This window comes from Papaver somniferum, chromosome 7 (assembly GCF_003573695.1).
Source record: "Papaver somniferum cultivar HN1 chromosome 7, ASM357369v1, whole genome shotgun sequence".
In the NCBI taxonomy this organism is placed as follows: domain Eukaryota; kingdom Viridiplantae; phylum Streptophyta; class Magnoliopsida; order Ranunculales; family Papaveraceae; genus Papaver; species Papaver somniferum.
Genome location: NC_039364.1, coordinates 26,206,550 through 26,218,156, shown reverse-complemented (window position 1 = coordinate 26,218,156; position 11,607 = coordinate 26,206,550). Strand labels below are relative to the sequence as shown.

General features: G+C 37.7%; 2 protein-coding genes across 2 annotated transcripts; one reads left to right on the top strand and one right to left on the bottom strand.

Annotated features, from left to right (window-relative positions):
• The first annotated feature begins 3,549 nt into the window (after positions 1-3,549).
• LOC113296758 (inosine-5'-monophosphate dehydrogenase 2-like) lies at positions 3,550-6,594 on the top strand. Its single transcript, XM_026545084.1, has 4 exons — positions 3,550-4,628; positions 5,134-5,313; positions 5,949-6,206; positions 6,337-6,594. The coding sequence occupies exons 1-4, from the start codon at positions 3,642-3,644 to the stop codon at positions 6,406-6,408; spliced, it is 1,497 nt and encodes a 498-aa protein (XP_026400869.1). The 5' UTR covers positions 3,550-3,641; the 3' UTR covers positions 6,409-6,594.
• A 752-nt stretch (positions 6,595-7,346) lies between these two features.
• Positions 7,347-8,423, bottom strand: LOC113294408 (putative disease resistance protein RGA3). Its single transcript, XM_026542806.1, has one exon. It carries the CDS (start codon positions 8,421-8,423, stop codon positions 7,347-7,349), a length of 1,077 nt encoding a protein of 358 aa, XP_026398591.1.
• Between the last annotated feature and the right edge of the window lie 3,184 nt (positions 8,424-11,607).

Here is an 11,607-nt window from a genome sequence, read left to right as displayed (position 1 = left end):
TGTCTTACAAAACCGGCTCACCTCGATTAAGAAACAGGTGAAACGATATTTGGAATTTGTAGTACCTTTATACCGAAACTTACCTAGCGGATGGACTCCCGACGAATGTGTAAGTGGTTCAAAGTTTACATCACATTATGTTAACAAACTATTTAAATGAAACATTAATAATTTATTGTTTGTTTATTGAAGAAAATTTCTGCGAAACATAGATACTCAGAGGCTACCATCAAAGAATTCAAATTTTATGAGTGTTATTTACTGCTCAAAGAAAGGATATCCGAGTTCAATCCGGACGAAATATTCTGTGACCTACATGAAGCTCGCGATGAAGATGATTAATTCCACTGCAGATGGAGTAAAGGTTTTGGGGTTTGTGCGGGCATGGATTTCAGTTACAAATCAAGGTCCACCGGGAGAATGTGAAAATGAATTTGGCGCCGTGTTTTTCGATCATTCGAAAAGATTACCGCAAACGAAAATGGCCGAACAAAGATTCTGTTAAAAAAAGATTCGCTTTGATCACCACCGAAATTGATACTTTTGTAACATTTTTGCTTGACGTTAACATAGGTCATTCTGCATTGTCCTATGAAGCTCGCGTAAGTAAACATATCACCTTAATAATTACTTGGTCTAACCAAAAAAATGTCGATACTTATTCATTTAATTTTTTCTTGTTCGCATCGAATTTCGTGTAGAATCAAAGAGGCCATTTAAGTATGATCAATTGTATGAGCTCTTAAAGGACGTAGTCCCGGCATACAATATAGAGTGAATACATATGTGTAATCGACCGTTAAGTAAAATATAGTGGGACTTTATTGTTTTCGGGATCAATATGTTTCTTTAATTTACCGCTAATGACCGTCATTGATAATTTGAAAGACGACCCCTACTATTTACAATCGCCCCTTTGCTATTTTCGAAAAACACTTAATGTATACAAGAAGGTATTATGATCGCCATTGGTTGTGTTAAAATTGTAAAATGTAATTTTTTAACTTTTTTGTGTCAGAAAATGATATGACCCAACAAATTAAAGTTGCATTGATACAAAATAAAACCAACCTGGGAGGATAGGAAAATATTAGTGAGATGATGTACATACGACAAAAATGAATAAAGTTATTCGATGTAATTTAAAATTTCAATGGATCCAGATCAAGAAGTTCACTGTAAATACCTCCATTCTCTACCAAAAAATAAATAACACATATTACAAACCATCTTTATTTATCCTTTCAATACTTTTTAGTTTTATTTTTGGGTTGGTTATGGCAATCAAATTCACAAACGAGGAAGATACATCTATGATTCAATTATGGATGAATGTCTTTGTGGCCGAAAATGTTACGTGAAATAGTGTTTCGGGAGTGAACTTATGGGATTTGGTAGTTCAATATCTAACAGTTAGAAACAGAAATCCAAACCAGAGAACTGGTCGTGTCTTACAAAACCGGCTCACCTCGATTAAGAAACAGGTGAAACGATATTTGGAATTTGTAGTACCCTTATACCGAAACGTACCTAGCGGCTGGACTCCCGACGAATGTGTAAGTGGTTCAAAGTTTGCATCAAATTATGTTAACAAACTATTTAAATGAAACATTAATAATTTATTGTTTGTTTATTGAAGAAAATTTCTGCGAAACATAGATACGCAGAGGCTACTATCAAAGAATTCGAATTTTATGAGTGTTATTTACTGCTCAAAGAAAGGATATCCGAGTTCAATCCGGACGAAATATTCTGTGACCTACAAGAAGCTCGCGATGAAGATGATTAATTCTACTGCAGATGGAGTAAAGGTTTTATGGGTAACCCCCCCCCCCCCCCCCCCGAGACACCACTCGGTCGGTAGGGACACCTACCGGTTTAAAGGCTTGTTGCACGTGCTAAGTGCATCCGATGTGCCCATGACAATGACCTAATAAGAGTTGTCATTGGTGATTGTATTGGCTCAATGTACTATCTTGTATTGTAGTTTGAAATTTAATGAAATAAGTTAAATCTTATTTGAGTCCACTAGATATAACACTCCACGTTCAACGTTGTGTCCAAAAAATTTGTTTGTTACTAACGATGAAGATTAATATGTTACAGAATGAGCTACGCTTACAATTTTGTGATCGATACATGTACCACTATTGTCGCTCTCTAAAATTAATAAAAACACTTGTATGTTAGGGTTAAGCTCGGTCACATTGATCCCTATAGTGAACCATTAATTCTAGACTACACTTTCAACGATTATGAGGATAACACGAATTAGATAGAAAGAGTGTAAATTATGTAGTAGGGTATAACAGGGGTGTAGGAACAAAAAGGTCAAACAAATATTTCTTTACAGCGAGGAGTGCGGACTCGCTTCAAAAGTTTGAGCGATGACCCAGGCCTCGCTTTTAAGCGAAGTTTACATCCTCGCTGAATTTTACAAAAGCGAGGTCCGTCCCATTGCTTTTTCATTTTTCTGGCAATGTCCCAATCCTCGCCTATTTTGAAATCCCCGTTATGCTTACCTGCTTTCGAGCAGAGAAAATAGGGACGATTTTAGCCACTGCGAGATGTCGCTTTCATTACCATGTTTTCATCCACTACACTCAGCCTCATCATCTCAATAAGTAGTTACTCTATGGTTAACTTCGTCATTTTGCTGTGGTTCATTTCAAGCTCGTAATTTTAAGCACTAATTGTTTTCAAGCTCTTAGTTTCGCTATTTTGCTGTGGTTTATCATATGGTACCAAAGCATATTGAAAATGCCAAGCGTTTGACCACCCACCGAACCGGTAGCAGATTTTCCAGAAGATCCTAAATACAAATTTAGTTGCGCGATCATAAATGTCATCTAATGAAAGAGAGGGCATGAGACTAGAGTCAGACCATCAAGTTTCTCGGATCCCTCGGTTAAGCATTTCATGGAAACCTAGTTAGCAATTCGGCACGAGGGAAAAAAATCGGATCGGTAAAACGCGTTTATTAATCGGTTTAATAAAATGAAAATTCGGTCAACTATGCGGTCAAAAATGTGCACTGCGACGAAACTTCGGGAATTCATTAATTCGCGTTTAATACGTTTCGCATTTACGAATCCAGCATAAAACATTCAGCCTATATTAATATGGAAATATACATTTTGCTTTTATTTTGGGGTTTTAAATAGATACCGTCACCAATGAGCGGGGGGCTCAATGTTTTTTTTTTTCTTTTTTTTCTGGCTTGTCTTTGTGATCAAGTGTCCTGTTAACTTAATATTTTAATTTCGTTAACGTATGTCCTGGTATAAAAGTTAACATTTGCATGTGATCGATAAGGTCGATCAATTCCCTTCGCCTTCAACTTTTTAAAAAAGAGTAAAAAAATGGGCCCAGTTAGACGAATATAATAAACGAACATTTCGCAACTTAGGTTTATTCGCGGTTTATACGGTAATAAAAAACGCGTTTTCTGGTCGGGGTCACATTTGTTAATTCGACAAAAGTAAAGGTGCATGATAGTAAAAGTCTTCAAAATGGGGTTTAGCAGGGATTTAAGACAGAAAAAAAACCCTACACACCGCCTTTAAAAGCCTCCTCCTCTTCTTCCGCCTCTCCCATCTTTTACCACACGACCTGCTAGCATCACCAACATCATCATCATCATGGCTGCAGAGGATGGTTTTCCGGCTGAACGTCTCTTCAATCAAGGCTTCTCATACACATATGATGATGTAATCTGCCTCCCTGGCTACATAGATTTCCCTACTGATGCCGTCAATTTAAGAACCAAACTTACCAGAAACATTGATTTATCACTTCCTTGCATTTCTTCTCCGATGGACACTGTTACTGAATCTTCAATGGCTGTAGCTATGGCAGCTCTTGGTGGGATTGGTATTGTTCATTACAACAACCAGGCAACTGAGCAAGCTGCTTTTATTCAATCAGCTAAGTCTCGTCATATACCCTTGTTTGCTGATTTGATCTTTAAATCGCCTTCCGATTCGATTGATTCTGCTGGTGAATTTGCTACATCGCCGTGTATTTTTGTTACTCAGTCAGGGAATTCGAAGTCGAAGTTGTTAGGTGTTGTTGGGAAGTCAGATTGGGAAAAATTGAGTGATAAAGATGTTCCGGTTGCGGATTATATGTTTGAATCGACTGTTTCGGCTCCGTCGAGCTATACGTTTGAGCAGGCTGCTACGTTTTTGGCTGCACGGAAGCTGGATTACTTACCTTTGGTTAGTGAACGAGATGGTGAAGTTGTTAATGTGTTTACAAAAGATGATGTGGAGAGGATTCAAGGTTATCCCGCATTGGGGATGCCTTCTTTGGATAAGGAGGGAAATTTCTTGGTTGGTGCAGCAATTGGGACGAGGGAAGATGATAAATTGAGATTGGAACATCTGGTGAAGGCAGGTTTAGATGTAGTGGTGCTGGATAGTTCACAGGGTAACTCGACTTATCAGATAGATATGATTAAGTTTGTGAAGAATACTTATCCCGAGTTGGATGTTATTGCTGGGAATATTGTTACCTCGTATCAGGCACAGAATTTGATTCAAGCTGGAGCTGATGCATTGAGGGTTGGTATGGGTTCTGGGTCGATTTGCACAACGCAAGAGGTCTGTGCTGTAGGGAGAGGCCAGGTAAATATCTTTATACATTTTTAATTTTGATATTTGTCTGAATGACAACCAAATAGGAACTTTTTTATTTTGCTGCCAATTTGTTGATATTGAATGTCTCAAGAGCTTAAATTCATTTCTCAAATCTGAATTCAATCATACAAATAGCTAAAAGCTTAGCTTTTGATAAGTTACAGATTAGAGTCATTGCTTACTAGAATTTAATATGTTGACCATCACCTTCTCCAAAAGTTACTACAAGATAGCAGGGCTTGGATGTCCCTTGAAGGAACATGGAAACGACATCCACCTTCCTTGAGATGCTCATAAAATTGTAACTTCGATTAGGTTGTTTGAATCTGTAGTAATTCTAAGAGAGTAATATCATGAAGTTGTTTTGAGGCACTGAAATACGCTTGTCCTATAGTCTGTTGCATGATTTCTGGCTACATCGTAACTTTTTCCCATTTTTGGATTCTGGAATTCATTATTTTTAAGAGTGCTAACCTTTCTTTAAACAAATTAGGCAACAGCTGTATATAAGGTTTCATCCGTTGCTTCGCGAAGTGGTGTCCCTGTGATTGCTGATGGTGGTATTTCAAAATCTGGGCACATTGTCAAAGCTTTGATGCTTGGTGCATCTACAGTCATGATGGGAAGTTTCTTGGCTGGGAGCAGTGAGGCTCCTGGTGCATACGAAGTTCAGGTATACATGCACTAATATGAAAAACTGTCTTACATTGATGAAGTTCAGGTATACATGCACTAATATGAAAAACTGTCTTACATTGATGTCCTCTCAGCTTTGAATAATGAATATAAGAGTCTGATGGTTGTTGTACATTGAAGTCCTCTTAGCTGTGAATAATGAATATAAGTCTCCATTTTTTTTTTGTTTGCAACTAGACTTTGTATACTGATCTGAGTAATTGGTAATGAACAACGCCTTTTCTTCTTTTTTATCGAAATAGAATTAAGTGTTGCCTATGTTTTTCACTGAAACTCTACTTTTGGATGCCAGCCTCTGGATTTTTCTTTTACATATATGCTTTGGTTGAAGTTGCATAATGTGACTGAATTTTCACTATTTTTCCATTTATTTTCAAGAAGCCACCGCTGAAACCATTTTTTATATTCTGTTGCTGAAATGCTTATTTGTAGTAATGATATGTGCAAGTGTTAGGTTGGTAACCAATTATGTAATCTTACGATGGTTGCAGTCCTATGTCATTACCCCATGGGGTTTCATCTCAAGGAACCCCAAGTATTTTTGATTATTTACGATGCATGTTCTTTTGGGGAAACATGTTGAATGACATGCGACACCATGTCACTTTTTAGGGTGGACGTCGCATCAAAAAGTACAGGGGCATGGGGTCCCTAGAAGCAATGACAAAAGGGAGTGATGTTCGCTATTTAGGAGATACTTCGAAGCTAAAGGTTGCTCAAGGGGTTGTAGGGGCAGTGGCAGACAAAGGTTCCCTTTTGAAGTTGATTCCCTACACAATGCATGCAGTCAAACAAGGATTCCAAGATCTAGGCGCATCGTCTATAGACTCAGCTCACGAGCTCCTGCGATCAAATGAACTAAGACTAGAGGTATGTTTTATTCTGGTGATCTGGTTACCATGTACTATGGGTGATCTTGACCTTTAGTTCCCAATCTCTCTAGTTGATAATTATACGTAGGATGGTTTTTCACAGTTGGTACTTGTTATGTGTTTTACAGGTTCGCACCGGTGCAGCACAAATTGAAGGTGGAGTGCATGATTTAGTGTACTATGAGAAGAAATCTTTCTGAGAGCACCCAATTTTTAAGACAGCAAACAGTGGCTGCTTATTGTATCCATAGGTTTTTAGATTGGACCAGTTGGTCTAGTTTGGCATCTTTAAGAATAAATACTTACATTAATTGTCTGTTAAACATCTGTTAAACTAGAAAAGTTAATCTACTCAGAGGTTACATCAAATCGAAAGATAATTTCCATGTGTTTCTTTCTTCTGAAAGTTCATGTTCTGTGGTGTAACACAGATAACCGGAACCAAGTTCCTAAAGTGGTGGTGGAGATTTCAAGAAATGTATACAGATCATGATTGAAGAAAATTATGTAGTAGAATTCTTTCCATCACATCATGATTGAAGAAAATTTATGCAGTAGAATTCTTTTCATCACAAACACACTGATTGATTCAAATTTCACAAGATCCTGTTTCCATGGATTTGTGAAAATAGTAAAAGTAACACTTACATTTAATTGCTGGAAAAGAGGAAAGTAAACAAGTAGATGAAACTTTCAACTTCAAAGCAAAGAACCAAATACACAGACGAAAGAAAAAAAAAAGAAAGAGACATTGCCTTGGAAAACTTTGAGTTTCCCTTTGTTCGCTGAGCTTCAAGAAAGAGACTCTGCCTATTCTTTAATCTGTGTGCCAGAGGTGTCGACCGTTCGTAAATTGAGCAATTTCAATTTTTCCATTCCTCTTGGTAATGCTGCAAGATTAGGACGAGTGCAGCCTCAACTTGACCAACTTAGACAGATCAGTGAGAGAGACAGGTAATACACTAACCTCTGTATGTGTAATATTAAGGCTCCGCAGCTGTTCCAAAGCTCCAATGTTTTCAGGAAATTCTGTAAATCTTTTGCAATGAGAGATATTCAATGTTTGCAAGTTGCAAAGCCCAGTAGCTGCCTTAGGCAACTTTGATATTCTTGTATACGAAACATCAAGATGCCTCAATTATTTCAGCAATCCAAAGTCTTCAGGAAGTTCAGAAAGAGAAATGCAGTCGTGTAATACCAACGTCTGCAGCTTATAGAGACGATTGATCGATCCATCATGTAATACATCAAGTTTCTGACATCTCGAGAGGTTCAGATATCTTAGATGACTCAACTTTGAAATGGAAGCAGGTAACCTTTGAATCGATGAACCACTCAAATATAACACACGCAGATTCCTATTATCAAACAAGCTCTGGATATTCTTACAATCACCCATTTCCAAGGCAACAAATGTTCGTAATTTACTTGCATTACTCCCAGCTGATGGAAACTCTTTTTCTTCACCTTCTTCAAACTTTAAACGCAGACGCCGTGCTGCAGAAATACCGGCTTCCTCATCGGGTCTCAATACAGAGTATTCTTTATTGCTAACAACACTACAGGAAAGATAATATACGAGATCATGCATCCTGCACTTACTAATATCAGCAAACTCATCCTTTTCTACATTTTGGAATAACGAATGAGACAGCAAATCGTTAAAATATTTGTCTCCAATATCTTCCATGGTTTTACTACCAGCATTCCCAGTTGCAACAAGAAAGCCTTCTGCCATCCATAGCTGGATTAAGGCTTCTCTATCAATCTCCCAACCCCTGGGAAACAGTGAACAGTAAGAAAAGCATTGTTTCAAATTTGATGACAGATGATTGTAACTCAGCTTTATTATTGGTCCTATTTTGTTATAGAAATCCTCATTTTCCATAATTTCCATGTCCCTGACTAAATTCCACTCATCATCTCTCTTTTTCATGCGCATCATATTTCCTAATATTTCCACAGCCAGTGGTAAACCACAACATTTTGTCGCTATTTCCTTTCCAATCTTCACCATCCCCGTAGTTCTCTGTGCTCCACAAGGAGAAAATGCTCTTTGCTCAATGATTGACCAACACTGATCTACTGATAAAGGTTCCAAATGGTGCGACGGGATGTTTCCTTTGACGATATCTGCTACATGATTTTTACGTGTAGTAACTAGTATCTTACTTCCATCAGCCCATCCCGCAGACAATCTTTTAGTTTTTCCCATTTGTCATACTCCTCAACCCACACGTCATCTAATACTAGCAAATACTTTTTCCCTTTCAACTTACCTTGAAGATGCCTCACCCTTACATCAAGATCTGAACCATTATCATACTTAGTGCTGTCAATGGATTCTAAGATATTTATTAAGATGTTGTTCAAATCGAAATCATCCGATACAGAAATCCATATGTTGAGATCGAAGTGGTTCTTTACTAATTCATCGTGGGAGACCAATTCAGCTAGTTTTGTTTTCCCTAGACCTGCCATACCCACAATTGGTATGACTGATATTTTTTCATGTACATTTTGACCATTACTATTGTTCGATGAAGAAGCTGTTGGTGACCTCAATTAATAAATCCAATAATTTCTTTCTATCATCTTCTCTGCCAATGATTTTTTCTAAATCAGCTGTAGAGGCTGGGGCTCGCCGATTATGACGAACAATAGCAGTAGTGGTACGGCCATACCTACCACCACCACCACCATTCCTATTATTATTCAAGCTTAAAAACACCTTGTCCTTAGAAATATCATCAAACTTTTGATTAATATCTTTAATCCTATGAGCCATTTTAACACGGAAACCATATCGATTATTACATGTAAAGAGACCCTTTACCTTGACCAGAAGAATGAATGTTGTTTTCCGGCGCATAGCTTCATATGAGAAGGCATCCAGTAATCATCAGCATCATAAGCAGCATCTTTAAGCTTTGTCAGCCAGAGTCTGACAGCATTCTCGGTTACTTGGCATCTTTCAGCATCCGATGTTACAGCAGAGATCATCTCCAAAGTGTTTTTAAGCTTCTCAAGGTCGTCTATAACAGCCCAAACCAACGCAATCTCTTGAGCAATAACAGCAGTCAACCCTTTCAGTATTTCAGTGGCACCACTAACCAGAATAGCTTCAGCCATTTCAAAGATATCGTTAACCAGTGGGTGTGTGGAAGATAAAAGAATCAGATCAAGTATCTAGCCAGAGAGATTGCAGATCTGATTGGGTTTTGCTTTGGGTGATCGGATATGATGAAGGAATCAAATGTGAAGAGAAAGAGAAGAGACTTTATCTAGTCTTCTCCCAAGTCAAGTACTTGGATTTTATTTTTCTTATTTTTTTGAAAATATCAAAGTAGTTTAATGTGTTTATAGGGGTGTAAATTTTGCCCGGCAGCCCGAGGCCCAGTCCACCCTGTCCCATGACAGCCCATGGGTGACCGTGGCCCTTTACGGGCTGGCCTGACCTAGCCCATTTAAATAAGAGGGAGGGCATAGGCCACAATTCAAATTTTCTTGCCCGGTCCAATACCCTCCCTATTATCCCGTCAATGCTACCCGCCAGTGTTATCCATTTACCTAGCCTAAGTGACTGTTCCAATTTTGTTTTATCCTAGAATATACTTGGTACATATACTTAATACAGTCAACCCTCATAGTTTTCATATGTATTTCTTAACTTTTATTCCATAGGAGTCTAATTTTGTTAACCATATAGAGAAAATATTGAGCAAAATCTAAGGCACTTTCCTTTTCTGATGATTCAATTCAGGAAAAATTATAGGAAGTTTGGTTTATCTTATTCCCATCTCAATTCTCGTATTTGATTATTAATTTTAAGTAAAACTTGTGTATTATTACTATTTTCTTTTTATTTTTAACAATATATATGTATAATATATATTTGTTTGTAATATTCAAGGCCCTCCCGGCCCTACCCGCCCGAGCCCAAATTACAAAACAGGTTTGGGTAGGTCATGGGTACTTACTGTAGATAAATAACCCTGTCGGTCCGGCCCTTTTAATTTCGTGGATAAAAAATGTTCCGGCCCGTCCTATACCGTCCCATTTAATAAATAGTCCGGACTGCCCGGCCCGGCCCAATTTACACCCCTACGTGTTTACATCCCTACAGCTATTTCTTTATTCATTTAAAGAATGAATACAGCAATGAAAACATGGAATTTGGCTGGCACGAACAGTTGTTGAACGTGCTTCTTCTGCAACTACACCGTTGAGAAAATGAGCCCAATAATTCACGATTGCTAAAGGTGGGTCCAACTACTAGCGGGCCGGCACCACTTCATTTAAGACAGTCGTTGGTTCCTAGGCAGGGTTATCCGATTAATCTCGGGCTAGGTAGTATAATAAAATTCCTCCGTCTAATGTGTGCTGCCTATCTTTATATTTCTACACGTATTTAATTTAAAAATAGTTAATTAGTATTTGGATCGTAAATTCTGATACTATTTAGTGTTTGGGTCCGAAGTTTGTCTATTATAGTGTTTGGGTCATAGACTCGTTAGTCAAAGCAGTCCAACTGTTAATGTATGTTAATTTCTATTATTGAAATAATTTACACATTTGTCATTATAAATTTCCGTTTACAAATTTGAAATTAACGGTCTATATTGAAAGCATCTGCGTGGTTACACTCTCAATTAACGGGAACAGTTTCAACTTGAGTCCTATAAAATCTCTTTCGTTCATCACTAAAAACGTGGAAGCAAGCAAGGTTCTTCTTTATTTTCTCGGCAACAGATTAACTCAGCATCTTGCCAAACTCTTACCAAATTTATAGTGTCTCTCTTGACCTATGAATTCTCTTTTAACATGTTGAAAACACCCATTTAACCATGACTCGAGGTTGTACAAAACTAAGGCAGACGTGTGGGAAACTTCTGTCGAACACTTGATGGGCAGGACCTGGTAATGGTGTTGTCCATCAAGGAATCATCATTTGCTGCTCTCAAATTCCCTGCAAATAAGATATTTCTGATCATTCATAAGCCTTATATCCAAAATCACAAAACTTCATTGGTAGTCAGTTGTATATAGAAATTTTTTTCTTGCGCATCATCAAGTAGACTCTCTTCATCTTTCTCTGAATAATATGGCGTGGTTCATGTGGTCCTTCATGTACCCAATTTTTTTTGGTACAATTCATCATACATTAGCCATAAGATTAACCATACCTTCAAACACAAATACTTAAGGTCACCAACTGCAAATTCTTCATATCACCGATTGTAGTACAATTATAACAACAGAAGCGGCAAGCTATTACGAAAACCCACTGCAATTATCTTAGAATCAATCGATTCTTTCCACCCTACAGAATTCCCCCAATTCCATTACCCTAATCTTTCTATAAGATGATTTTATAAGTTGCAATAAATAGAATTGAA

Bases quoted from the DNA above. Each gene is read 5' to 3' on its own strand.
- LOC113294408 (XM_026542806.1), bottom strand. From the start codon at position 8,423: ATGGGAAAAACTAAAAGATTGTCTGCGGGATGGGCTGATGGAAGTAAG.
- LOC113296758 (XM_026545084.1), top strand. From the start codon at position 3,642: ATGGCTGCAGAGGATGGTTTTCCGGCTGAACGTCTCTTCAATCAAGGC. The intron at 4,629-5,133 runs GTAAATATCTTT...TAAACAAATTAG, and splicing joins GTGCTGTAGGGAGAGGCCAG to GCAACAGCTGTATATAAGGT. The intron at 5,314-5,948 runs GTATACATGCAC...GTCACTTTTTAG, and splicing joins CTGGTGCATACGAAGTTCAG to GGTGGACGTCGCATCAAAAA.